General features: G+C 48.5%; 3 protein-coding genes and 1 long non-coding RNA gene across 5 annotated transcripts; 2 read left to right on the top strand and 2 right to left on the bottom strand.

The window, feature by feature from the left end:
- Positions 1-33: 33 nt before the first annotated feature.
- Positions 34-27,919, top strand: LOC6548440 (sodium channel protein 60E). 2 transcript variants are annotated; one of them, XM_015157221.2, is made up of 28 exons: positions 34-144; positions 722-985; positions 2,570-3,106; positions 9,556-9,767; positions 13,108-13,727; positions 13,797-14,016; positions 14,075-14,209; positions 14,265-15,000; positions 15,066-15,280; positions 15,338-15,508; positions 15,564-15,757; positions 15,817-15,919; positions 15,981-16,109; positions 17,323-17,565; positions 17,622-19,777; positions 19,836-20,163; positions 20,225-20,325; positions 20,895-21,069; positions 21,149-21,445; positions 21,726-21,880; positions 22,573-22,706; positions 22,774-23,443; positions 23,552-23,911; positions 24,015-24,123; positions 24,182-24,363; positions 24,632-24,732; positions 26,235-26,498; positions 26,568-27,919. In XM_015157221.2, the coding sequence occupies exons 3-28, from the start codon at positions 3,070-3,072 to the stop codon at positions 27,062-27,064; spliced, it is 8,544 nt and encodes a 2,847-aa protein (XP_015012707.1). In that variant the 5' UTR covers positions 34-144; positions 722-985; positions 2,570-3,069; the 3' UTR covers positions 27,065-27,919. The 2 variants fall into 2 exon arrangements, with proteins under 2 accessions (XP_015012707.1, XP_026836352.1); XM_026980551.1 differs by lacking the exons at positions 34-144; positions 722-985; positions 2,570-3,106; ... (1 more) ...; positions 24,632-24,732; positions 26,235-26,498 and adding an exon at positions 25,681-25,799 and having other exon boundaries at positions 13,176-13,727.
- On the top strand, positions 6,929-8,180 carry LOC26526149 (putative glycine-rich cell wall structural protein 1). Its single transcript, XM_015157265.2, has 2 exons — positions 6,929-7,033; positions 7,107-8,180. The coding sequence occupies exons 1-2, from the start codon at positions 7,016-7,018 to the stop codon at positions 8,034-8,036; spliced, it is 948 nt and encodes a 315-aa protein (XP_015012751.1). The 5' UTR covers positions 6,929-7,015; the 3' UTR covers positions 8,037-8,180.
- On the bottom strand, positions 8,206-9,590 carry LOC6548579 (mitochondrial thiamine pyrophosphate carrier). The gene has a single exon (XM_026980552.1). It carries the CDS (start codon positions 9,181-9,183, stop codon positions 8,212-8,214), a length of 972 nt encoding a protein of 323 aa, XP_026836353.1. The 5' UTR covers positions 9,184-9,590; the 3' UTR covers positions 8,206-8,211.
- LOC26526685 lies at positions 12,238-12,805 on the bottom strand. Its single transcript, XR_001448499.2, has 3 exons — positions 12,700-12,805; positions 12,517-12,607; positions 12,238-12,416 (listed from the first exon to the last, which is right to left on the bottom strand). It is a non-coding gene; the product is annotated as an uncharacterized LOC26526685 (long non-coding RNA).

The following is a 27,919-nucleotide window of genomic DNA, read 5'->3' as shown; positions in this document are numbered from 1 at the left end:
TTACGTCAAACGGAAAGGAAACCCGTTAGCCGAGCTCAGTCTCCGACGAACCTTAGAACCGAGCAGTCGCCATGCGAGCGCACGTACTTACAGTGGCCCAGTGTCATAGTGTCCTAGTGTGAAGTGAAAAAACCAAGGAATATGGTAAAAAGTGAAAAGTGAAAGGCAGTGAAAAGCCTGAAAGGGCATGGAACATAACGCAGAACTCGCACCCACACAGCCGCACAGCCAAGCGCGTTACCGTCGCAAGTGCATTCGGTGCGATGAAAATTCTTCAGCGCCCAAAAATAGAGTGAAATGTGTGCTGCATATTGTTGTTGCTGCTACTAAGTGGGTGCAGGGAGGGGGAGGGGCACGACGGAAACTAACCTACATTTTCGCGCTCTTTCGCACGCTTTTGCTGACACACACACAGACACACGTGCGCTGGCAGGGAGGCCACCGTGCTATCTCTTTCGCACTCACCCTTTGGGCCGCGAAAGAAATCAACAGTAAATTGTAATAACACTTCTTAGACTGCCAGTATGCTTGTGTGTGTGTTTGTGTGTGTGTGTGTGCGTGTGTCAAACAATGTGCGTGCCCGAAGTTTTTTGCTTTGTTCTGTTTCTGTTTTTGTTGGTGGTTCCGTTTCAACATCCCCACCCACTCACATTCACATTGTTGCACAGTTGCGACTAAATAAAAATGTAATTAATGTAAAATAAAATCAAATAAAACACAGCCGCAGGAGCAAAAACAACTGGATCGGGAATAGTGAGTGAGCCAGTGTTGGGAAGTCGATGCTAAAGTGCGAGTGAAGGTGTACGTGTGTAAGTGTGCTACGTGTGCGTGTGTTGCAGGCCCAAGAAAGTGAAATACGAAAATAGAAATATAAATTGCCGGAGTGCAAGCACACAAGCGATTACATAAAGCCCAGCTATCATCCCGAACATCCGACAACTGCAACCAGCGGAGAATACAAAAAACTGATGGCCAATGCTTAAAGGTAAAATCGAAAATTCATATGCGTGTGCGTGTGTGTTAGTGTTTGGAGGGAAAATGGGGTTCCAACACAACAACAAAGTCCTGGTCATAAATTAGCCCTTGATGTGCACTTAACTAGGTGGCCACACTTTCGTTTCGTTTCGTTTCGAATCGCTTCGTTCTGTTCGCACGAAAGAGAGAGCTAAAAAGGAGGAAGGGGACCGAGAACAAAATTCGTAGCACAACTTTAGGGGCCAACTGGCAAAGCTCTGCCAGCCGCACTTTTATGAGCCAACTTTAAAACCAGCCGCTGGTCACGCCCAGAAAGCAGAAACCAGAAACAGAAGCGAGTATCCCCGCCCCTAAGGGTAAGACCCCACCAAACAATTGAAAGCCAACAACACACTGTTTAATGCCTCGAGCGCCGCTCTCATTGTTGTAATAAAAGTGTTTTTGCCGATTTGGGTGTGTGTCCGGGACAGACCAGCAGATGCATGTGAATCTCCGATGGCACACGCCCGCCCAGCCTCCAGGCGTAATGGCGCATCCCTGCCACTGCCAGCGAATTTCCGCCAGCAAACATCACATCAACTGCCATAACGGGGCGGTGGAAACTTGATATTGAATATTTTATGGGCGCCTTCATCTACCTTCATCTACCGCTTTTCCATTCTGGCTGCCAGTTTGCGAGCAACTGGCAATGCTCGCAGACGTGTCAAGAAGTTTGCGAGGAACACAACAGGAAGCAGCGGCCTACACAAGCACCTGCACACCCATACACATGCCCATATAGTATATGCACAACAATGCCGGGAGCAGCATCAACAAAGCGCTGAGCAGTGAGCAGCCCCCGCCCCGCCCCGCCCCGCCCCACGCCCCACGCCACTGCCCACGCAACCTCATTGCTTCTTCTTTGGGTGCCATTTATCAATTCTGGTAGCTTACTTGCGTTGTGTGTGTCTGTGCAGGAGATGCTAGATTGTGTGTATGGGTATGCCCATAATGTTAATTAACTTTATCTCGTTCAAGCTTTAAGACTTAAAGCGGCACTCATTTCCCGGCCCTCGCCCAATGCGCATCCTCCCCCTTCAGGTGTTTATCTCTTCCGTTACGCACATTACACATACGTAAGTCGAGTGAGTCGTTACGTTGCGCATACGTTGCTGCACTCGCAAAAATGTGTTTCTCAGTCTTGAGGAAGTCTACACTTATCATCAGAGCTAACTGCTCTTTTTGTTTTGCCTAAAAAAAATCCGTAAATTCGTTCCTCTCTTAATTGCCTTGTATTCATTTTCCAACATTTCCCCCTAGTAAATGGAATGTTCGGTCCGAAATAAAAAGGCAGACGGTGGGGGTGGTGCAATAAACAGAATTGACAAGTATAATTAATCGCGTGTTTTCCAAGTTTTTCAAGTGTTTTTCTGAGTGTGAGCCGAGCGCATTGGTGCGGGTGCTTTGAGCTGTCGGGGATTAGCGCGCTGCCAATTACCGTTACATGACACGACGCAGAGCAATTGCGGGCAGAGGCGATTTAATTTACTCTCATTCCCCCTACTTACATAAGCCCAAATCTTTCCACTTACATGAAACTCTTTCTTTCGTTTAGAAAACATACGCATCGCATCGCATCGCAAAATGTAAAGCAATAATCAGCACAACAAAGCCAAAGCTCACAATAGAAGTAGACGAGGCTGAGGAACTGAGCTGGGGCGATGCCAAATGCCATTATTGGAAACGGTCGTAGTCATAAGATTTGCATAGTATAGCAATAGCAGCAGACATCATGAAAGCCCCCAGCGTGATAAGCACAGCAACAATAGCAACAGCAATAGTATATACTAGGCACAATATGGTTAACAAAAGGAACGGTGACAATATTAACGGTAAACTGAGCGATCCGCTCGCTTGAAAAGTGAGATAGACATATGACCAGTGTTCGAAAGTCGAGTGAGAAGCCTGGCAAGAGAGAGCGCGACCGAGGCATGCAGCTGCCCTAAGGACCTCGCCCAGGACGACGACGCCGACGACGACGACGGAGGCGAAGGACCAAGAAGCTACCGCAACCAGAGACAGCAGCACCCAACAAAACGACGACAATCAGTCAAGATGAGTGATGATCAAGCGACGTCCAACGATGAGAAAGGTGAGTCCCCAAAACCGCTAAGCCCTCCTGATTCTGCTATTGATAGTTTTCCAAGCCACCCGGCCTCATAAATATTATTCCCGAGGTGTCCAACGGGGAGTTGGGTAACCGGGAGGCCATCAAATCTGTATGCGGGAGTGTGCAAGGTCAGGAGGGCAGGTGTCACAGGGCAGGACTTCTGCTCCTCCTCCTTCCTCAATCAGCTCCTCCGACATCCTGACAACGACACCTGCACGCCAACCAAAGAAAGTCGTGCACAGTGGTTGTGGAAGCACAGTTGTCGTCGCATGACTGGAGTTACAGGATTTCCTTCCACAGAGTCAAGCTTGTTTTATTTTTTGCAATCGTACATTTAATTTTATTTAATTTGTGGGTCTGTTTAAGTTTCTTTCCACACGCTGTACACTTCTTGTCCCGAAAACTGACAATTTGCAAATTGCAAACAATATATTAGTAGGCCAAGTTATGAGCTCAAGGAAGGACATTCTTCATCAGGTTATTGCACACACTCCGAAAACTCAGTGAGGGAGCCACCCACAGTGCCATATTAAGGCAGTTGGGGGCGGGAGGACGGAAGGCATTTGCTTTTTGTGCGTGTTGAGCGTTTTCCTGCCACTTCCCGAACTCCTGTCCGCTGTCCGGTCCTGCTCATCAACATAATTAAATAGCATTGCTCATTGTGTGCTGGGCGATTGCTGTGCCAGTTGTGCCGGGATGTGGGGCATGGGCATGAGTCTTGGGCACTTGGGTCCTGTATCCTGGGTCCTGAGTCCTGGGTCTTGGCCAATAAAACGAAAATGGAATCGAACCAGCTTAATGGCGGAGCAGGGCGACCCTAAGGCCGTTTAAATAAATGATAAACAAATCGAAAATGGGGAGCGCTTTTGCCGGACGCAAAAGTTTCGGCTGATGACTGGCCATAAGTTACGCAATCGTTTTTGCAGGCGCCGATAGAGAGCACCATTTGTCCTTTCGGCAGGAGCGGGTGGGTGGGCCTTGGGTTGATAAGTGGGCGGAGGGCGCCATTGTCAGCGGAGGATATTCATTGGGGAGGTGAACAATGCACAAAGGCCAGCGGGCGCTGCCAGCTGCGGATTACGAATATGAACGGAAACGGAAACTAATTAAATATGTAGAGCAATTGCTGCTGCATCTCGCTTTATCCTACCGATTCACTTTTTCACTTTTGTTGCTCCCGCATCACTGCAGCCACTGTTTCGGTTTCTCCTTCGGCTCAGCTTGGACTGGGGCCTGGACCACCTTCCTTTCCGCCTTGCCAGTCTCGAATTGGATTCGGTTTTGGTTTCTGGCCAGGGCCAGGAAGCAGTCGAGAGCGCTGTATGGAAAGTGCCCCAACTGCGAGGGGCGTAATTGCCCCACCCCCTAAGCCTCCGCTCCGAGTCCCAATCCCAATCCCATTTCAATTTCCATTCCCATTCCCGTCACCATTGAACTTGCTCAAAGGTCTGCGCAGCTGCAACTGCAACAGAGGCATCAACGCCAGTTGCAACTGCAACAATGGCTGCACTTAAAGCAAAAACTTTCAAAATTAGCCCAGAAAATCGGACACCAGCAGCCAGTTCATAACTACAGAGTCTTTTAATAAGGCAGAAAATCGAATGGACTTTCTACACTTTATCCACAATTCTAAAAGGTTTCCTCACAATTTTCCATTTTTGAGAACATCGCATGAAGCACTTGTATCACAAGTTTTCTCTCTGTGTGTGGATGCAACTGGTTTTTTGGGAAAACCACGACATTGCACGTTGCTAGCTGCTTTTAAGTTTTCTGTGTCGCTGTGCAATTTCCTTTTTGTTTTTGGGCGCCTTGAGAATGACTTTGCTTCCGCATGAAGATGCGGCAGCAGGTCTGGAGTTTCGAGTCGCGAGCCCGGCTCGATTATGCAATATGGGGAAGATGTGCGTCTTTGTTGCATCTGATGTTAATGTGCGACCGCCAACCGGTTGCCCATCGTCATTGCCGTCATCGCCGCGGCAGCAGAAGCAGCTTCATCATCGCGAGTATGGCCCTCACTAGCTGAAGATGTAATCCCCATTGAAAGATGCTCTGATGGCACTGGAGTGCAGCCCGTGGGCTCCAGCACAGCGCCTTCCAGTTCGAACTTCATTCGCCACAGCATCGTGATTATGACCGTCGATGTGGTTTGATTGGCAGCATATTATTGCGTCGGTGTCCCGCTTGCTCCCAGCTAGTTCCTTATGTAAGCCCGCTTTGTTTACAATCCGAAACAGTTTAAATGTGGATTAATTATTCGGCAGTGATGGAATCTGCCGAGCTGTCTAGCTCTAGCTGCCTAGCTGCCTAGCTGCCTAGCTTCGCGGCTTCGTAGCTGCCAGATGGAAATGATAATCAGCGACGTAATAGAAATGGCCGGATGGCCCCGATTCGCTGGCTCAGCCCAAGTCACTCACTGCTAATGGAAACAGTGGCTAATCAACGGCGAAAGCATGGCGGAGGGGGCGTGCTGAGTGGTGGGTGAGATGGCGGTGTTGGCGGTGTTGGGTGGCCAGTGGCCATGACCTCTCTCCGCCAGCGGTCGGACATCTTGGTGATGGTGTGATGTAAGCGCGAACAAAACCCATGACGCGCTGCCTTTTGCCCATGCTGCAGCGCCGGGGCATGACAAGATATTTTTGCTGTTGCTGCAGGCGAGGCTTAACCCAATAACGCTCGAGAGTCTCTTGCCGAACTGGCTCTCTAAGGGGAGACCTGACCTGACCCAATCCGAAGAACAGTGCCTGGCCAAACAGCCGCCCCGCAGCCCCCCTCCTCCGGGCGGGCAAACGAACTTATCTTGCTAATTTCCGGCACGGGAACGGCCATCAATGGGTTAATGACTAACGACAGCAAGCAGCCAGCGGGCAGCAGCCAACCCTTGGCCAACCGTTATGCAAGTCTGGAGCAACAATAAGGAATTGCCAATAGGAAGTTCGTCGTATCTGCATAAAAATCCATAAACATGAACGTCAACAAAATACCTAACGGTTAACAACCAGCATCGGCAATGTGATAAAGTAGCAATAGCATTGAGCTCTGGGCCAAAACTGGAACTGGTCAAGTTGCATATTACCACAGCTTGATTTTCGGTGTTAGCTATTTTCGACGACCAGCCCACGAAGCTTAGGGCCACTCAGATTTTCTCTCGAAAGAAAGTAGAGCACAGAAGCGACTGCTCCTCGGGAGAGAGTGAGTTAGTACACTGGGAGAAGCTGCGTATTACAAGCGCAACTTTAATGCGTACCTTAGGTGAATCAGTAGAAAACGCAGAATTAGAAACTTATTTTTTATTATGCAGCTTGGATAAATCGTTTCTAGACATATGAAATATGTTTTTGTTACGCAAATATATCAAAAGGAATTTAAGATATCATTTAGCGATCTTAAATTGGTCTAAGAAACCGGTTTTGTTTATCATATAAAGTATTGAAAATGGAAAACCAAAAATGTCTGGTACACTTATGTTGGCATCACACCATGGGATTTCAAATAATTTTGGGACTCATTTTTTGTTGTGAAAAGAGTGGGATTGCAAAAGGGCACATGCTGGGGATGATGTGAAAGGTCAACACTCTCGCGATCTTCGGAAAGGGAGAGTACAGACCAAACGGCCGAGAAGAAAACGAAAACGAAGACGAAGACGCGGTCATGTGGCCTTCAATGGGTCGCGCTCGGGAAGCTCCAGTGGTCTGGCTCCACTTCATTCAGCTGGTCGTCGGAGAAAGAGATTATCTCTGCACTTGCTCCGCGGCGAGCGATCGCTTATATAACTCCATGGCTCCCGAATGGAGAAGAGGGCTATAAAACGGCGTGTGCCCACGATTGCCGAATCATTTCCAGTCGGTCCAGAGGCGAGCAATCATTCGAGTCCTTCGCAACGAATCCAGAGAAATGGCAGCCCGTTTCATAGTGAGTTTGGCACGACACGACACCACGTCAGTTCAGGTGGATCCTAACACAGATTCCCTCCTCCCAATCCCAGATCAGTGCGCTTCTGCTGGCTAGCCCAGCTGTATGGGGAAAGCCCACCTTTGGACGAGAGCATGTTCACATCCGCATTCACCTGCCGGAGAGCGGTGGAGATGGTGGCCATGGTGGCCACGGAGGCGGTGATTTTGGCGGCCAAGGAGGTGGGGGCTATGAGATTCACTCCCAGGATGGCGGATACAGCGGCGGTGGAGGAGGCGGTGGCCATGTGAACACCTATGCTGTTATCACCGAGAACCACGGATACAGTGCCGGGGGAGGCGGAGGCGGTGGCCACGGATACAGTTCCGGCGGATATAGTTCCGGTCACGATGATGCCAAGATTGCTGCTATCGCAGCTGCTGCTGGCTCATCCTCCGATCATGGACATGGTGGACATGGAGGCAGCGGCGGACACGGCGGAGGTTATGGTGGCCATGCCATCGCCAACATTGCAGCCATCGCCGCCAGCTCAGACTCTTCTGCTCATGGTGGCAGCGGAGGATACGGAGGGTACAGCGGTGGCGGTCACAGCGGAGGAGGTCATGACACCCAGGTGATTGTGGCTGCTGCTGCAGCTGGTGATTCCCATGGCTCTTCCGGCGGATACGGAGGTGGCTCGTCTGGCGGATACAGCGGTGGCTCCTCCGGTGGCTACGATGGTGGATACTCTGGTGGATCCTCTTACGGCGGTGCCTCCTCCTACAGCGGTGGTTCGTCCTACAGCGGTGGTTCGTCCTACAGCTCTGGAGGATACAGCGGTGGTCATGGCGGCGGCTACAGCAGTGGCGGCGGATCCAGCTACGATACCCAGGTGGTGGCTGCAGCCGCTGCGTCCGGCAGCGGTGGCTCCTACGGTGGAACTTCCGGCGGCGGTGGAGACGGATACAGCTACTCGGCGCCAGCCTCCGGCGGCTGGGCAGGATCCGGCTCAAGCTGGAAGTAGACGGCAATGTCCGTCCGTGGCCATCTGGTCGTCTAGTCTACTGTTCACGTTTAACTTATATTTGACATGTTCGCTCATCCATATTCCACACATTCTCCCAAGATACTGGTGTACAAAATAAACCATGTTAGTGTAATAATTTAAGCCAACTGCCCAGCATGTGATTTACCTTTACCTAAGGCTTGTGAAGTTTTTGTCGATTTTTCTCCGCCTCTTTCATCGGAGCTATGTAGTGGCGCTTAAACATGTCATAAATGGAGAAGTACACGGCACTCATCAGTCCTGCCTTGAGCAGGGTAGGCAACATTCCCTTATAGAAGCCCCCGAGTCCTTCCTCCCGGAACGTGGTGGAGATGCAGCCCAGGACGGTGGGGCACTCGGGGTTGCGGCCAAAGGTCTTGCGTTCCTGCTTGAAGGCCATCAGCTGGATGCGCTTTTTGAGCAAGTCCGCCGGATATACAAGCATCTTGGCCAGCACCCCGGACAGCGCCCCATTGAGGAAGAGGAAGCCTCCGTGGATCTCCTGCCGCTGGTCGGGAGGCTTGGCCATCAGGACGGCGGCGTTGAGGTACTTGTAGAAGAGAAAGTTTGACCCCACCAGCGGAAACACCTGCACAAGCGTGAAGGGTAATCCTCGGCACAGACCGGTCAACCCCTCCATTCTATAGACCTTTCGAAGTCCAGTAAAAGTGTTCATCTGGCTTCGGCGCGAGGAGGGGTCTGCGGCCACCATCTGGGTTCGCACCACGTCAAACGGCTGGGCCGCCACGGCTCCCAGACATCCGGCTATGCCGCCGCAGATGAAAAACATAAGGAAGGGGCGCTCCGTCCAGAAGTCCCAATGGTGGGCCATGGAGCGAAGCTGTTCGTAGGACCAGAACTGCACCAGAGCGTACGAGATGCTCAGAACCTGACCGGAGTTGTGTCCCCGGAACATGCCGCGCATCCCCTCTTCGGCGTACACCGACTTGAATGCGTGGATGACCCCACGGTACTTGGACCCGTGATGGTTGGTGACTGGTTCCACCTGCATCTGGAAGCGTATCTTCAGCACGTCCAGCGGCTGGGTTATGGTACGCGTCGCAGCTCCGGCGATTCCGCCGCCGAGAGCCTGCATTACCTGGACATGCACCGAGTTCTCGGGCATCGGATGTGGTGACGAGCAATGGACGGGTTGGCTTTCGGTCCGGGGGCAGCTCCCCAGCACGGCAGGAGCTATTCACTGTACAGATGAGGACGAGGTGGTGTATTGTCATTCCGCAAGCAAAATGTTCTGCTACTGTATAAGATGTCGGCTAGGCTTTTATTAATCTCCGGCCCATTACACACGTTTTTTTTCAATTTACTATTTAGTCGGAATTTTAAAATACACAATAATTTGTATGACAATAATCTAAAAGATTCAAATTACTAAGGTGCCGCCTGTCTACGTATTTACCTGCACATTAGTTGAGGTCCGCTTATTTACATATATGTTTATATTGCTCCTCAGAGTAATAATCCCTTCGATCTCTTTCAGCTGTCGCCAAGCACCAGGTTGTCGCGTACACGCAGAGGTCGCAGGTCAAGCACGAGAACCGGCACATCCAGCTGGTGCGGGAGTACGGCTTCCACCCGCGCACCAAGGCCTCCGTGGAGGACGGCGACGTGCTGCCCCGCAAGTTCGAGCCCTTTCCGGAGCACATGTACGGAAAGCCGCTGGAGGAGATTGACACCTTCATTTACGAGGAGGTGAGTACTGCCGCGTTAAGCATTCCCTCATTATCCGCGGCCTCGCCTCAGTTGGCCGCCCATTGGCTCTAATTAAAAAGTCACAAGCAGGCGACCAGACCCCAGATCCGTGTTCTCGTGGTAGGGCAATCCTCGCGGTGGCAGGTGCAGGCGGCGGAAATGGAACACGGCGCGGCTGTTGCTGCTTTTGTTTTGATACCGTCGTCGCGCTGCACTTGCCCCATTGTGGGCACAAGTGGAAGTGCACTTTGGCGCAGGGAAACTGCGGTTAATGGAAACGCCTAGAACGGCCCTCGTGGGTCCTCGAAAGCCGAAAAGGAAATCAGCGTAAATGCCGCTCGCTCGTTAAATTTCAAAGCCGGGAATAAATTTTGGAACTACATCAAACAAAGGACACACAGTTGCAAACACCCAACACCGTCTGCCCAAGTGTGAGTGTGTGGCATGAGCTCGGTGCTGGAAATATGGGTCATGTCATGCACAGGGCTCCGGGCAGCAAAGTTGACAGCCGTATTTACGTGACTCAAACAAACTGGCCGGAGCCGCTGCCGCTGCCGCTGCCGCAGCAGCCGCAGAGGACAAATTATAGGCGAACATGCAAGTGTACTCAAGACTTGGCGGCTTTCGCGCCACGTGTCGTGGCGAAATAATTCCGGATAGCGGCCTGACCGGACGAACTGGACTGGACTGGGCTGAATAAACATGCAAGTGGCCAGCCCACTGGGCTGCAATATAATGGGAGTTACGGGGAGCGATAAGATGAGCGAAGCCGTGACGCCGAGTGATGTGTTTATCGATCTACCGGGCATCCTGCTAAGTCCAAGACAAACAAAGTGCGGCAATCTATAATTAAATCTTATTGGCAACATGCTTGCAGTCCGGGAACATCCCACTGCGAGTCTCCACGCTCTTTCTGGGTCACTCCTGCGATGGGTGCTGCAATGTTTTCCCACATTCTATAATTAAATCCTGAATGGTTAGGTATTCGGAAAAACAAATGAGAACAGTTTCTCAAGTTGCCTAATCTGTTGAGCACACTGCCTTATTCAATCCATTCCACAGAATCAAGCCAACTCCCAAGGCACATACATGTATGTACATCGCAAGGTACATACGAGTAATTTTTGCGCCATCTGCATTTGGCTTTCCTAGCACGTCGTAATTAAGTATTTTGCCACTAGTGGCTTTAGATTTGGTTACTTTGAAGCAAACAATTTGGTGCCTTAATTCAAGATGCTTTGAATAGGCAGGGCATTTAGTAATTGAAGCTTCCAGCTATTAAATTTGAATATTAGCCAAGGTTACTGGGTTCTCTGTGACCATTGCACACCTCTGATAGCGCCCTGGGATCTAGGCAAAGCAAACATTCTTAAACCATGGCTTTGAGTAACTTTCCTAACCAAACAGCGTAGCCAACCAAGATAGCAGCCCAGTGGCTCCCATCCGCATCCCTACTGCTCGTCTCCGATGGAAATGGGTTGCATGGCTTTCAAACAGCCACTGCAGGTGCAGAATCAAAGTGCTTAATTGCATTTTAATGGCCATCTGCTGGCAAACAACGCCCGTCTGCTCGTCTCCGGCGACACGATAAGACACAGACGCCGCATGTTTGTCCGGAATCTCTACAAGCTTCTACACAGCTATTCGTTTGGGGCACTTAGAAATACACACGCTTATCCTTAAGCTCTTCGCTCCGCTGCTTGCCGGAACCACCAACTACATTTCGGGAAGGGAGCTGGAAAGGCATGCAAATTTACAGCCAGACCCACAAAATGGCAAATGGCAAAGTGCCACCCAATCGAAATTTTAGCTCGTTACATTAAAATTTCTGCTTACTTGGCTGAGCGACGTTTATGTGTGTATTACAGTGACGAACGACCTTCAGACGAGAGGGCTGGAGGGAGGGGGTCGGACGCTACTGGGCCAGCCGAAACATCATCCTCGGCAGGCACATCTGCATATATAATTGAAGAAATCAGGGCGCTAATGAACAACTCAGTGCGGCCTGGGCGGCTGCCTTAAGGTTTAGTTTTCGTTGCTCCCCTTTGGAGGCAGGCAAATCGATTTTTCGAACGTGGCCAAGGGGCAGGAGCAGAACAGCATGACGAGCGCAGGACACGCGCTCCCTGGGGTCGGAGGCAGTTCCTCCAACCTACTGCGCCTTGAATAACCGTATTAGCCGATTCGGAGGCAATTTATTGGCCTGCCTCGAGCTGATCAATGTTTAATACGGCCTTCCGATGGGCGCCAAGTGGACCCAATCCGCCGGGTGGCCGATAAGCATCCATCGCCATGGCAGCCAGGAAGTGCGCTAAAATCTGTAATCTGAACAGCAGAACACTTTTGGCAAAACGTGCTCTCGCGCTCACGCACATATAGACACATGATTCGCGAATGTGGTTATGTCGAAAGAGCACGCTGGCCCTTTTCTCACCGCTCTCTCTCTTCCACTCTTATTAACAACGCATGGTTTAGTTGTGGAACCTTGGCGAAAATCCAGTAATTTATTAGAATCAATTTTTACGTGAATTTTAAATGCACATGTACGTTTGTGTGAAAACTGGTTTGCAAAATTACATGAGGGCCACTTTTTTGGGGCGACCCAGTCGGCGTTTTTCGTTTCGGTGTGTTAGCATCAATCAAGAGTTCCTGCAAACAGAAGGCAACTTGCATTAGAACCTCGCGTGCGGGAAATGGCATGGGTTGGGAAAAGGTGCTCCCAGTTGCTGCGGCCAGCGTATGAACTCACCATTTAGTGGGCAATGGCGCTGCGATTACTTGGACCTTGCACGCATCTTTCTGCGTTTACGCTTCAACCTACGCATACGCTTCTTACGCCACTGCAAACGAGAGAAATCACTGTTAGTTGCTGTTCACTTGGGTTCAATTCACTATGTTTCAAACGGAAAATTCTCTTGTCGCGAATAATTACCTTAGCTCTCATTTTCCTTCTGGTCTGGACGACGGTTTGAGAACGAAAGAACGAATATAAAACGGAAGTCGGCGTGCTAGGCTCGCGTGGCCATTTGACAGCTCGTCGCAGGGTTGCTTCGGTGCGATAGCTGACTATCGATAGGGGCGCTGCCACATAGGACTGCCACCTGGCAGTACTGCCATTTACTTTCCGCGCGGGTGCTGGTGCTGCCATATCCGATTTCCTTTTAATATGATTTAACAAGAAAGTCCTTCTTAATTGGAACCAGCTCGGCGCTAAACAAGTGGGTATCAAATAAGAGCTGCACAACGCTTACCCCCACATTGCCGGGAGCCCCAACTGGGAAACTGCCGACCTCCGCCAAACAGCACCCTGTACTAAGCGCGCTTTTTTTTCAAATTGCAGACCTTCTGTGTGGTATCCAAGCGGTTCCGGAAGAACTACATCCATCGCTTCACGGGCACCAAGAGCCTATTCCTCTTCTACCCATGGAGCCCAGCAAGGCGCGTTTGCGTCTACATCGCCACCAACCAGTTCTTCGACTATTGCGTTATGGCCACCATACTGTTCAACTGCATCTTCCTGGCCATGACGGAGACCGTGGAGGAGGCGGAGTACATCTTTCTGGCCATTTACTCCATCGAAATGGTCATCAAGATTATTGCCAAGGGATTTCTGCTCAACAAGTACACGTATCTGCGCAACCCGTGGAACTGGCTGGACTTCGTGGTCATTACCAGTGGCTATGCCACCATCGGCATGGAGGTGGGCAACCTGGCGGGGCTGCGCACTTTCCGCGTGCTGCGCGCCCTCAAGACGGTGTCCATCATGCCCGGATTGAAGACGATCATCAACGCGTTGCTGCACTCCTTCCGCCAGTTGGCGGAGGTCATGACTCTGACCATCTTCTGTCTAATGGTCTTCGCGCTGTTTGCCCTCCAGGTCTACATGGGCGAGCTGCGCAATAAGTGCGTACGCCAGGTTCCCACCGACTGGACGAACGTCTCTCACACAGACTGGCAGATGTGAGTTGTGCAAGGAGTCTCGCTTTCAGGTCAGAAGTTCGATCTAATCGATGGCTTATTTCGTTTCAGCTGGGTCAACGACACCGACAACTGGCTATATGACGAGGATGAACTGCCCGTGCTGTGTGGTAACTTAACTGGAGCCCGCCACTGTCCCTTCGAGTACGTGTGCCTCTGCGTAGGCGAGAATCCCAATCACGGCTACACAAACTTTGACAACTTTATGTGGTCCATGCTGACGACATTCCAGCTGATCACGCTCGACTACTGGGAAAATGTGTACAACATGGTTAGTGCTTCGAGGTTCTTGGGATTGTGAGGGTCTAATTCAGTGACATTTCTTCCAGGTGCTGGCAACCTGTGGTCCCATGAGCGTCTCCTTCTTTACGGTGGTAGTTTTCTTTGGCTCGTTCTATCTAATCAATCTGATGCTGGCTGTAGTGGCGTTAAGTTACGAGGAGGAAGCGGAGATCACGAATGAGGTGAGTCCATGAAATCCCTATCTGGTGCAATAATAACATTTAAATAATTCTGCAGGAACGCAAAAAGGATCTCTTGGACCACCGGGATGACTCCACTTTTAGCTTTGATCCCTCGGTGCTTAACGTAAAAAAGCTAAACAAGAACAACAAAAAGAAGATCGACTCACGGAAGGGAGTGCTCTTGGCATCGTACAGCAAGAAAAAAACGAGACGAAAAAAAACCAAAGGTGGAAAGGAGGGTGGCACCAACGGCAATGGGAACGGCAGCAACGGGGACGACCATAAATCCCATTCGGCCACCCCCAGTCCTGGACCAAGTCCCCGCCACAGCGCAACTGATTGCCCGTCGGCACTTACTATGCAAGCTCAAAAACAATACCAGCAGATGGAGCAGCAGCACAAGCTGGCCAAATCTAGCAATGGCGGCAGCAACTCTGCAATGCCCCCCACGCCCAAGGGGCGCATCAGCTTTCAGGACACCGGTTTGGGCGTAAAGAACCCTAATATGCTTTACCCCTCGGACTACAAAGGACAGCTCATCGCCAGCAGCCGTCAGCCGAGCTCCAACTCAAGCGGCGTAAATCGCGAGTCCTCGCAGGACGACTCTGGGGTAGTGGACGATCACGAGGAACAAGATACGACCAACGACATGGGACACGTGTCCACCGTTGAGCTGGCCCTGTCCCCACGCGAGGTGCGCCTTATTAAATGCAATGGAAACATTGCACGCATCAAGAACCACAATGTGTACGCCCTGCACCAGGAATTCTCTTCGGAGGTGGTGGTGATCGGTAAGCAATAAGTTAAAAAGACGTTTTGTGGATGGACACTTTATATGCAAACATCACTATTCAAGATGACCTACCCGACCGAAACTGTGATCGTTGCGTTCATTGGTGCACCGACTACGAAAGCTGGCTACAGTTTCAAAACTGCCTGTACAAAGTGGTGAGGGATCCTCTTTTTGAGTTGGCCATCACACTTTGCATCGTGTTGAACACCGCCTTTTTGGCCATGGAGCACCACGGGATGAGTGAAAGTTTCCGCAACGCACTGGATGTGGGAAACAAAGTGAGATTAACATTACCGACCACCAGAATAAGTTAAACTTTTTCTTGCACCCCATAGGTCTTTACGTCCATTTTCACGTTTGAGTGCATTGTCAAGCTAATGGCGCTGTCTAAAGATTTTTTTCTTTGCGGATGGAACATTTTCGACCTCCTTATCGTTACTGCGAGCTTGCTGGATATTATATTCGAGTTGGTCGATGGCTTAAGTGTCTTGCGTGGCTTGCGATTGGTAAAAGGACTTTATCTAGCTTTCAATTGTATATTTTCATGATTCATTTTTCCAGCTAAGGGTATTAAAATTGGCTCAATCGTGGACTACAATGAAGGTGCTGCTTAGCATTATAATCTCGACGATCGGCGCCCTTGGCAACCTCACGCTCATTTTAGTCATAGTCATCTACATATTCGCTGTGATCGGCATGCAGTTGTTCTCCAAAGACTATACGCCCGAGAAGTTCGACCCAGATCCTGTGCCAAGGCAAGACTAGAAGAAAACTTAAATTAAATTAAATTAATTATATTTATACCTTTGAACAGATGGAATTTCAATGACTTCTTTCACTCGTTTATGATGATCTTTCGCATTCTGTGCGGCGAATGGATCGAGCCTCTCTGGGATTGCATGCGAGCCGAAGAGGAGGTATGGCCCTTACGTCTATTAACTAATACTAAAGGTTACTTAAATTTATTAAATATTCCAGCAAGGAGCCTCCACCTGCTTTGCCATATTTCTGCCGACGCTCGTGATGGGAAACTTCATGGTGCTTAACTTGTTCTTGGCCTTGTTGCTCAACAGTTTTAACTCCGAGGAGCTCAAGTCGAAAAAAGAGGCAAGTCAAATGTTCCGGATGCTCATATTTTGATCCCAGTTTCTTAGCGTTCGTGAATGTATATGTCTTTATGTCTATGTGTGTGCCAGAAAAGGTACTTAAACAACCTGATAACTAAATCCGAAAATCTCGAAATGCGATGGGGGAGGGATCATCTCTCCCGTGTCATAAAACAATCCTTTAAAATGGTTAAGATGATCGTTTGTTTGGTCAACCTATAAATGTTTGATTTGAATGTGTCTTGCACTTTATGTGGTTTTCGGTATTTGTGTGTCTCTTGTGTGTGAGATCTTAGCTTTATCATGATCGCGCGATGGCACCCCCAATTAAATTTCCAGTTGAATTATACACCATACGATCTGTGGCACTCCTCTGTTTCCACAAGCAAAACCGATTATTATTTTCATGTTTCTAAAAATCCTTCTAAATTTAATCGCTGTCTGTATTGTGTTACTAAGTGTGCTAAATGTTCATACTCTCTTATTTAACCAAAACTATAATAACCCCACTCAGCACAGGAGTCAAAGAAGTCTAATACCTACGACCTTTGCCTTTGCTGGGTCCATCAGTTCGGCCCGTCCGAAAACTGTTTCTACGAAGTTTGTTCTGGCGAAATTAGCAAACACTCAAATCGCATCCAACTCAGACCAGAACAGACCTCGCTTAAGTCTTATTGTAGGTCTACATGTAAAACAAATCTCTAAAATGCACTAAAGCGTATTCCAATTAACCGAATTTCTGTCGTCAACTCTGCACAATGCGTTTTAAATCCTAACTTGCGACACAAAAAACACCTAACACTAAACACCATCTAAAACCCAATCAAAACGAAACTTAAACAATTTAAATACACTGAAAACGTTAAACAGATTTTCAAGAAGAAGGTAATTTTTTTAACTAAACTTCTTACTTGCTTTAAACTTGCTTGCCTCGTTTGCGTTAACCAATCTATATCTAAATCCAGACATACTGTATGTGTAAATACTTATGTATAGAGTAGTCAAAAGTCGATCAGGCTATATATGTACCTTGTATTTTTTCTGTTGCCTGCCCTTAGCATAAGTCCTGTTCAGTTCTGTATGCATTGGATCCCCAATTGTATAATGTCAATGTCGATGTCTATTCAAAAAGAAAAATGTAGCGAACTCTTTAGTTGAGTTTCACCCATGGGCTTCGCTGTGTTCTAATGTTCTTCAATCTCTGACCCAAATAGGAAGTGGGCGAGGAGTCCAAGTTGGCGCGCAGTATCGAACGAGTGCGCGACCTGATTCGCAAGAAGCGACAAGAGCGCAAGGATCGCAAGGAGCGAAAGTTTGCGGAGAAGTTCCAGCAGATCGTACTGGATGCCCAGCAGGCGCACGCTCAGACTCACTCCCACCAGGCTGCAGTAGCTCTGGAGAGAGGCGACAAGCCCGGTGCGCTGGCCGAAACCAAATTTCACAGATTGAGCTATCAGGTAATAAGTCTTGCACTTCACGTTTGCAAAATAAAATTAATCCATATGTTTCTCAGGAATCTATGAATCGCCCAGTTTCTGGCTCAGATTTCGGCTTCCAGATTCCCCTGCATGACGGGTTGCATACGATAGTCGATGGCCTTGAGTATGATGACACGGGAGACTTGCCAGAGCAGATGCAGCTGCAGGCGCATCCACTGCCACCCACTTCGGACTCCATGCCTCCTACCTATGAGAGTGCTATGATGGCCGCCACTGCAGGCTCATTTTCCTCTGTCAATGGGAACGGGAACTGCCAAAATCTAACGCCGTTCGTACAAGCCGAGCGCCGGCTGCAGCATCAAATCTCTTCGGGAGTGAGCACCCAGCAGAACGATTCCCGCGAGGAGGCTACCTACACAGAATCAATCGAGCTGCGCCTGCTGGGCCAATACAACTCAACGGATACAGATCCGTACGCTAACGATCAACGGAGCGGCTGTGGTTCCTTTAACCGAGGCGACTCACTGCAGGACAACTCCTCGCGGCGCTACGGAAGCGAAGAGCCCGACGAGGCCTATCTCAAGTACCAGAAGTCCCTGCTGACGCGATCACCAAGCTACCGAAAGTCACTGGATCGCCTATCCCAATCTAGCGGGCAATCTCAGCGCTCATTGCTCAAGTCGGAAGAGGCTGAGATGCGTCGTCATTCTAGCGGCCAGTCCCTAAACTCCATATCTATCGAACAGGATGAGCTGCTGTCTCAGCAGGGCAATTTGCGAGAAGAACTGCTCAATTGCGACCAAAAGGAACTATTTCAGTTCCTGCAGGAGGAAGAGGAACTGCAAAAGGGGACCAACCTGAGCCGCATCTCAAATGTCATGAGATCCCGACGACCCTCTAGTCAGATGGGACAGCCAGAGAACGAAACATTGGTGGAGCACTCTGAGTTTGACAACATTATTCAGAGTTTTGAAAAAGAACTAGAAGAGATCAAGCGATCTACTACATCGTTAGAGCGCAAACTTTCCAACCTTTCAGAGCCCTCTCCGGCAGCCGATGAAGCCACTAAAGCCATTATGGAGCACATTGCCATCATAACAGGCGCTTCCGAGCGCTCGGCCGCCGACGAGGTAGTGCTCCCCTTGAACCCGTACGACAGTTATGACCTGTCAAGCGTACCACGACGTTCGCAATCCGTCAGCGCAGCCGCTCAGCGCCAATCCGTAAAACTAAAACGACGCAGCCTAGAAAAACAGCGCAAGATCGATGAGGACTTTAGCATCTCAAATGAGATACGCAAAATCTGTGATCAAATCCACGCCCCTTTCGTGGCCATGGAAGCAATGGCAGTCGCAGCCACCAGCGCCAGCCAGGCGACCCAACCTAATCAATCACCCTTTCTCAGGCGGAAGGTCGATCCGTTTACAGTGCAGTTCGATCGTTTCAAGCGCCTTTCGCTTATAGAGCGCGTGGAGGAAGTACCCGAGGAGGAGAAGCCTATCTCGACGCTACGCATTGAGTCGGAGAAGATGCCACGCAAGTTTTTGCACGGTCACGACCAGCTGCGCCTGGACAGCCTCTCTCTGAAGAGTACGAACTCGTACGAAAACCTCCTGATCCAGAAACAGAAGCTGGGCATGACCGCGCCCCCCGCCGTTCCTGCTACTCCGCCTACCTCCTTGAAATCGAGCATCGAGCCACCGACACTGGCGCAAATTTCATCGCTAAAAACCACCCCGCCGCTGGCTGCTCTTACCGAGCACCAGCAGCACTTTCATGCCACAAGCATTCAAGCAGCACCCACTCACGCCCACGCCCATGCCCACGCCCATGCCAACTCTCAGGCACATGCTCACTCAATGGCTGGGCAGCGGCGACGCCAGGAGCATCCGCAATCGACGCTAGACAAAGCCGCATCCTTCCAGTCCGCGCGCACCGAGTCGCACAGCTCGGGAGCGGCAGACACGAGCTCAGCCCTGGCTCTGGCCATGGCCCAAAAGACTGAGCAGTCGAAGACGACGGCGCCAGAGGCCACCCAGAAGCCGTCTGCATTTACGCGACTGACCGAAAAACCATGGCATTGTTTGGTTTCCTACGTAGACGATCTCACTGTCGGTGGGAGGCGTAACTCGCAGGGAGCTTACAATGATCCCATGACTTTTCCGAGCTACGGGGCCACAAAGGCCGCCAAGGTGCCTGACGACTGTTTCCCGCAGAAGTGCTACGATCAGTAAGTATTCCCGAGCGATCCCTCCTCACTCAGCTTTCTAATTCTGACTCCTTTTCAGTTTCTACTTTCGCTGTCCCTGGTTCATGAGCTGCATGGACACGCAGAGCGCCAAGCACTGGACGCGCGTGAGGACGGCTGTCTTGGCGGTTGTCGATACTCCGGCCTTTGAGTGGTTTGTGTTGGTGCTGATCTTTGCGTCAAGTATCACGCTCTGCTTCGAGGACATTAACCTGGACAAGAACAAGACGCTAAAAAGAGTGTTATACTGGATTAACTTCTCCTTCTGTCTGATATTCGTCGTGGAAATGATTCTCAAGTGGCTGGCCCTGGGATTTTCCAAGTACTTTACCAGCTTCTGGACCATACTGGATTTCATCATAGTGTTTGTAAGTGCTATTTATAAAAATGCATTGTACGGTGGCTTTCAACCGACTTCTTCTCCTCCAGGTATCAGTTTTCTCGCTGCTTATTGAAGAGAATGAGAACCTGAAGGTCTTAAGATCGCTGCGCACTCTACGAGCTTTGCGTCCGCTGAGAGCCATCTCTCGGTAAGTTGACCAATTGCTGGTCTCCCGATAGGCTGCACCACAACCTACTCAAACATCCGTGCATCCGATGAAGAAAGCTCTCTGCGTAGGAACTTCCGTCACTACTTCTCGTTCTTCCTCTATCACTACTGATCTATTTTATCTTTTCGAGGAGGAGTTGGTCAGACCGAGCGATGCGATCCAAGCCGTGTGCAGTGTTTAATACAATCTCGTCTTCTTTATGAATTTCGAATAGAAATACGTACTCGTAGAACACGCATTGCATCGTCCTCGCCTCCGTCCTTGTCCTCGTCCTTAAATCTGTTTAGTCTGCATTTGAATTATAGCCGTTTCCTGTGCCTCTGTAGTTTTAGAATATTGTAGAAATAGAAAAGAATAATATGTATATATGTATTCCCTAAGCTAGCTAAATAGTTGACTAAGCAGATGAGTTCCACTCCACCACTCCATTCAGCACTTTTAAAGTATCCACTTGACCACAACCACTGAGCACTGTCCCGGCATGGTTGAGACGACCTGCGTCCATCACGTTATTGCTGCTGGCATTTCATCGATCATTTCTATTCCAGGTGGCAAGGAATGCGGATTGTAGTAAACGCTCTCATGTATGCAATACCATCAATTTTCAATGTTCTTTTGGTTTGTTTGGTTTTTTGGTTGATCTTCTCAATAATGGGTGTTCAGTTCTTTGGTGGTAAATTTTTTAAGTGCGTTAATGAGATGGGCGAGCTACTGCCGATTACTGTAAGTATTCTGGTGGATGCTCAGATGCAGTTGCACACCAATCAACACCGGGGATATTATTAATCATTGCATATTCCAGGAGGTAAACGACAAGTGGGACTGCATCGAACAGAACTACACGTGGATCAACTCAAAGATTACTTTCGACCACGTGGGGATGGGCTATCTGGCCCTGCTGCAAGTGGCGACCTTCGAGGGCTGGATGGAGGTAATGGCCGACGCGGTCGATGCTCGTGGAGTGGACCTGCAACCGCAGCGGGAAGCCAACCTATATGCGTATATTTATTTTGTTATATTTATTGTGTGCGGATCGTTCTTTACACTGAATCTGTTCATTGGAGTTATTATTGATAACTTTAACATGCTTAAGAAGAAGGTAAGCCCATTGGCCTATACTCCTGTCCGGTCAGCTTTGTTGCATCCACACTTACATCACCTGTACAAACGCAAACCATCTGTGATCCATCTTTGATTTGAATTGCTGTATTCCGTTCGAATCGCCGTCATTATGTGTACATTTATCCGTGTTATTGTGTTGCTATGTTGTGACGAGTTGTTCATTGAATAATGTCGCTTGCATATCGCTTAGTGTGTTACATAACTGTGGATTGTATATATATAATTAAATGTTCATTTTATTCTCATCACTTTTATAGTATGAAGGAGGAGTGTTGGAAATGTTTCTCACCGAATCTCAAAAACACTATTACACGGCTATGAAAAAATTGGGACGAAAGAAACCACAGAAAGTTATTAAGCGACCTATAAATCATTTTTTAGCTATGTTTTATGATTTATCCAATTCGAGAAGGTAAACAAACCCGTCAATCAACCATTGATCCAACCAATCTCAATCTAAGACCAGCAAATTACGTATATCTACTTATAGTTTGTACTTACTATTAGTCTGACTCTGTCCTCTATGATCTCTTCTTGAACTTTTGTACCAAATTGTATGCTCAAGACTAGTTGCTTAGGTTAGGCCCACAACACATCTATAGAATGTTTCTGATTTGGTGATAAAATTCATTTAAACACTTGAAATTCCCGACATTTTTGGTCAAAACCGGTGCTTGTCTCAAGCAAGCACCGTCAAAAATGCCTCTATCTTCTGTATTTTTAAGATGTGTATCCCATATGTACATGCATACTCCTTGAAGTTTTGTAGAGCACATTTTGCTATGATACTGAACTAGATATTATTCGAAATATCAGACCCTCCGCACTCTAGGCATGCTCTATCTATCCGATAAGTAGCAGTCCTTTGGCCTCTAGATCCGACTATTTTAAAACTCGCCCCTTCGGTGTACAACCAGCATGATAAACATAGTTAGCATTAGAACTAGTTTACTATACCCACTACTACCTATAATGGTGCTCCTCGAAATGCCTGTATATAATCCCCGTCTTTCTGAATTTCTTTAAGCACCGTGAGTTCGGCTAGACCGATGTCCAATAGTGTCAAACAAAATTCTAATCATAATCCACTTTTGTGATGTGCAGGTTCGAGATCGCGATCTTTGTACTGATTTTCCTAAATATGCTTACAATGGGCATCGAGCACTATGATCAGCCGCATGCAGTCTTTTTCATTCTGGAAGTGAGCAATGCCTTTTTTACCACAGTATTTGGTCTAGGTAAGCGGCTAAAATAGTTTCCTATATTCATATATATTGATCTATTTAAATTATCTTCTTTCTGCAGAAGCCATTGTGAAGATAGTCGGTCTGCGCTACCACTACTTCACAGTGCCATGGAACGTGTTCGACTTCCTTCTGGTGCTGGCCTCCATCTTCGGAATTCTGATGGAAGACATCATGATAGACCTGCCCATTAGTCCGACGTTACTTCGGGTGGTTCGCGTCTTCCGCATTGGGCGTATCTTGAGGTTAATCAAGGCCGCCAAGGGGATCAGGAAGCTGCTATTCGCTCTCGTAGTATCGCTGCCCGCTCTCTTCAACATCGGAGCTCTGCTGGGACTGATCACCTTTATCTACGCCATTCTGGGCATGTCGCTGTTCGGACATGTCAAGCTCCAAGGCGCCCTCGATGACATGGTAAACTTCCAGACCTTCGGGCGCAGCATGCAGTTGCTGTTCCGGCTGATGACCTCAGCCGGGTGGAACGACGTTCTTGAGTCCCTGATGATACAGCCGCCCGACTGCGACCCATTTATCCATGGGCAGACGAACGGAAACTGCGGCCACCCGCTGCTAGCAATTACCTACTTTACGAGCTTCATCATCATCAGCTATATGATAGTGATCAACATGTACATTGCCATTATCCTGGAAAACTTCAATCAGGCGCACCAGGAAGAGGAGATCGGCATCGTCGAGGACGATTTGGAAATGTTTTACATTCGCTGGTCAAAGTAGGTGTTTTCTTCCTGACGGTAGGCCTAGCCGTAGGATCTCGCCAAAAGCTGCCTGGCAAACTATTTAAAGAGCACTGCTGACTATTCCATCTGATTTACTTGCAGATACGATCCACATGCCACCCAATTTATACACTTCTCGCAACTGTCCGATTTTATTGCCTCTCTCGATCCACCATTGGGCATCTCGAAGCCCAATAATGTCGCTTTAGTGTCATTTAATCTGCCCATTTCTAAGGGTAATAAAATACACTGTCTCGACATTTTGCACGCGCTGGTTAAGCACGTGCTAGGTCATGTCGAGGAGACCGATAACTTCAAACAGTTGCAGGAACAAATGGATGTCAAGTTCAAGAAACAGTTTCCAACGCGCAAAGAATTGGAAATTGTTTCGTCGACGCGGATCTGGAAACGCCAGGAAAAGGCGGCCAAGACCATTCAAACGGGCTGGAAGGAATATTTGCGGTACTACATTTACCACACCAGCCCATTATCTCACTTTAGCATTCTCCGGCGAACTCCCTATCTGATTCCTGCGGGTTTCTAATCCTGTGGTGTCTCTTCACAGGCGCAAGCGGGAAAAGGAACGCTCCAATTCTGGGGACAGCGCCACTCAAACCTCCAGCCCCGGCGGATGGCAATCGAAACTTTCTGCCCTAAATTTCTTCCATCTCCAGGTGAGTGCAGTGATATTCATTGGACCTCATGAATGTGCTTAAATGCGATTCTTCGCAGGTGAGTCGTCGTGGCACCGCCTGCTCCAGTCGAGCCTCGTCTCGAAAATCGTCGCGTGCCTCGGATGCATCCGATCTCAGCGAACTAGCTGGGCCCTGGTTGAATCTGCCTCTGATGCTCGTCTCAGGTGCCGACGAAGTTGTCAAGGATATCAAACAGCAAAACGACGAGCTGGGCAAACGGTAGTTATCCAGCAGCACCCTTAACACTTACTCACAACAGCCACACCGACTCATGACACACACTACAAAAACACACATACTGACACGTAGCCATTCCATGTATGTTTATGTTTCATGGCTGCGATGAATTTGAAATGCAATTTTTAGACGAAAACGAAAGGCTTTCCATGCTCATGCCACATGCAACAAGAACATAACCGTCGATCTGCATCGATAAATTAACGTTTTGTGTGTCCACAGTGTATATGAACTTAAGCCCTATTTCTAGCAAATCCTCTTGTATCTCCCTAAACTATGAGTCCCTGCTCGCAGACATGGTCACTGCCGTTCTCAGAAGTGGCTCGCAGCCTAGTGGCTTGAATTACCTAGGTAAAGGCAATCTCCCATTCATCAGCTGCTTAGCTTAGCTGGCAATCTATAACCTACTACTTACGTACAATCTTAAATCTTACAACAGACAACATCAATAGCAGTATTAAACAAAAGCAACAAGCAATCTTACCAACTTCGTTTTAAGTTCTCGACTATAAATCATCCACAATCCTTGTATATTCAGATAGATTAAGTATATGTATTTACAGTACCAGCTATCCAGTACTCGAATCATTCGAACTTTATATCGTACTTACTCTATTTAGTATCTCCATCCAAACTCGACCTTCAACTCGACTCAGCTCATTTCTGCGAACGAAAGCAGCCTGTCAAAAACTCATTTGCAGTCAGAAGCTCTCTACAGCAACTCTTTTCAACTATTATTCAACAAATATTAGAACAAGACCCACAGTAATTTCAGTTTTAAAATAATTGAAAACTTCCTATAACAATAGTATTAAGATCATTTGTAAGTAGCGGCTTTTCCTTTGAATCCAATCCGTAAATCCACCCATTCCGACCTTACTTGTCTCGCCAAAATTAATTTGCGATGAACACGTGAATGCGCCATTTGATTTAATTTTGATTGGTTGCTTGCCCTTATATAGATCGTTAAGATAGTTTGGCTATCTATACTATAAGTACTCTCATTTAGTTTAAATGTAGCGTAACGAACATATCACCAGGTAATTGGAACTCTAAGACTAAATCTCATACCAAATCGATTTCATCGCCATTGATAATGATGTACAGCTTCTTTAGTGTTAAAAGCTTTCCCTATTTCTTTTGTTATTTCGTCAAAAAATTGCAGCTATCGTTGAAACGAAACAATCTCGACTTTTATATGTGAACTGACCTAAACCTAACATTCTACATCCAGATAACTGAAATTTATGCTTATGATTGTTACTGTTATTCCAACTACTAAACTATTACTATTATTAGCGGTAGCATTTTTGTGGAAGCGCCTAGAGCAAGTCGTCGCCGAAGCTTTTATAATTTCTTTTTGCGTCATCAGGATGCTGTCGATGACAGCTTAACCTCACCTTCAGTACATAGAAAAAGTAATTATTGACAAGTGCCTATTCACCCACCCACTTTCCACTCGACCTAATTACCCACATTACCACCACAACCATCACTTATTAGACCATTCACGACTCTTGCGCTATTTGTATATACTCGCTGTACAAAGCCACTGACCGAAAGGCCTGCACCTCGAACCACATCTGCACCACTCTCTGAACCTCAGTTAGCATCAACCTCACTTTTGTGGCTACCTCCATTAAGATGCATTCCATCGAAAACAGTAATTTGCATTTCTAGTTATAAGCTTATGTTCTTGAGTCATCAACTGTTACTCTCTGCGATCGCTCTATACCTATATCTATTCGTCTATTCGTCTATCTGACCTACCTATCTGTCCACACAACCTTCGTACTTGTGCGTTGTGCCACCACGACTGCCTGTCACTAATGCGTACATTTCACCCACGACAGCCGCAATGAACAACACGACCAACACCACCTCAACCTCCGCCTCCACCTCCGGCACGACCTCCTCCACCGCCGCCGCCACCGCCCCAGCCACTGGGTGTGGCCCAGCAGCCACCTCCGCCTCCGACAGCGACCGACACCAGGCGGTGGGGGGTGGGTCGGCTCCTTCACGTAAGCGCGCCTCTAGTTTCATTCGCAAGAAACCGCCCCTAGAAAGAGGTTTGTCAGCACAAAGCGCTTTAAGAGTAAACAAGAACGCTTTTGTCTGTATGTGTGAATTGTACTTGCCTTCTTCCGACCGAGCAGCCCACTAAAGTCCCCCTTGCCCCTTTCCAGCTGAGGCGCCAGCCCCCGAGGTGATCGTCACCAGGCCGTCGCCGGAGCAGCAGACGCATCCGCACTCGCTGAGCCTGCGTCCGGACAACGCAACCCTGGTCCACGTACTGGTACACCGCGAGAGTGAAGAGTACAAGGAGGAGGATGAGAGCAGCCCGTCCTCGTCCCGCAACGGAAATGGTTTTGGTATTGGCCTGGACATGCTTGGCAAGCAGCCGCCACCTCAGATACGCATCACAACGGGCTCAGTAGAGAGCTCGATGGACACTTGCGCGATGCCCACAGTGCAGATAATGGTGGACAGTCCGAAGGACCCGCCACGCGGCGATTTCAGCTCAGCACCGATTGATGATGTGGGTGCGCCAATCGATGTGAATGTCCAGGGCGATACATCGCAGGTGTTTTACGACTACAATCCTGAGAAAGCCACCGATGACCAAGTGAATGGACAGGAGGAGACAGCGCAGTACGAATCACTTCCAGACAGACAGAGATGACCTCCGGTCAATGCTCCCCTGCGGGAATCGGAGAAACGCTCCAGCCGTGGCAGCCGCAGCAGTAGCAGCACCACCAGCAGCATCAGGAGTTGCTCGTCCTCCTCGTCGTCGTCGGCGGCATCGGCAGCCGCTCCATCGGCACGGCGTACAAGCTGACAACCTTCGGTCTGAGTGCGTATTCTGTGCCGATTCCTGTGTGCATTTGTGTCAGAACTCGTAGTTTCTTAGGCTTAGGCATGGGGCCCGCCCCTTTGTTATCATAGTCGATTACCTATATAGTTATATATTAATCGCTTTATACGATATACATATATACACATATACAGATACGAAGCTATTCAAATTTATACATGCAATATCAGTTTAAGGAGGAAATCAATATTAACTATGTTAACAAGAACGTGCATTAAACCGTCGTAGTACTCGAAACTAATCAAAAATCCGAATGAGTCGGAATCGCCATCATCATGGTTAATGTCACAATCAGAGTCGAGGAAGAGCAAATTTGTCGGTAGTTTACTGCCCGATTTAGTTGTAGTCAGAATGCCTGACCCACAAGTGAGACAATGAAGGCAAGGTGTTGTGCACGGCCTTCTCTTCTCCTGCCGTGGGCCAACTTTCTGCCACATTTTCGAAGGTTGTTTTGAACTATACAATACGTAGAGGTTTGCATCACATGCATACATTACATGTGTAACCAACTATCGCGGTTAGATCTAGGCTCATAACTGTAGTGTTTGTTTTCGTAATTATCGACCTGCATATACGGAAGGTATATGTGAATAGTATCTAAATACATTTTGTACATATGCCAAAGGAAGTATTTTAAATTAAAGAGCTAATACTATAGTTACG

Source organism: Drosophila erecta, unplaced genomic scaffold (genome assembly GCF_003286155.1).
Source record: "Drosophila erecta strain 14021-0224.00,06,07 unplaced genomic scaffold, DereRS2 tig00000092-arrow-pilon, whole genome shotgun sequence".
Taxonomy (NCBI): domain Eukaryota; kingdom Metazoa; phylum Arthropoda; class Insecta; order Diptera; family Drosophilidae; genus Drosophila; species Drosophila erecta.
The sequence above is the reverse complement of the archived record's forward strand: the minus strand, read 5'-3'. Positions and strand labels throughout refer to the sequence as shown.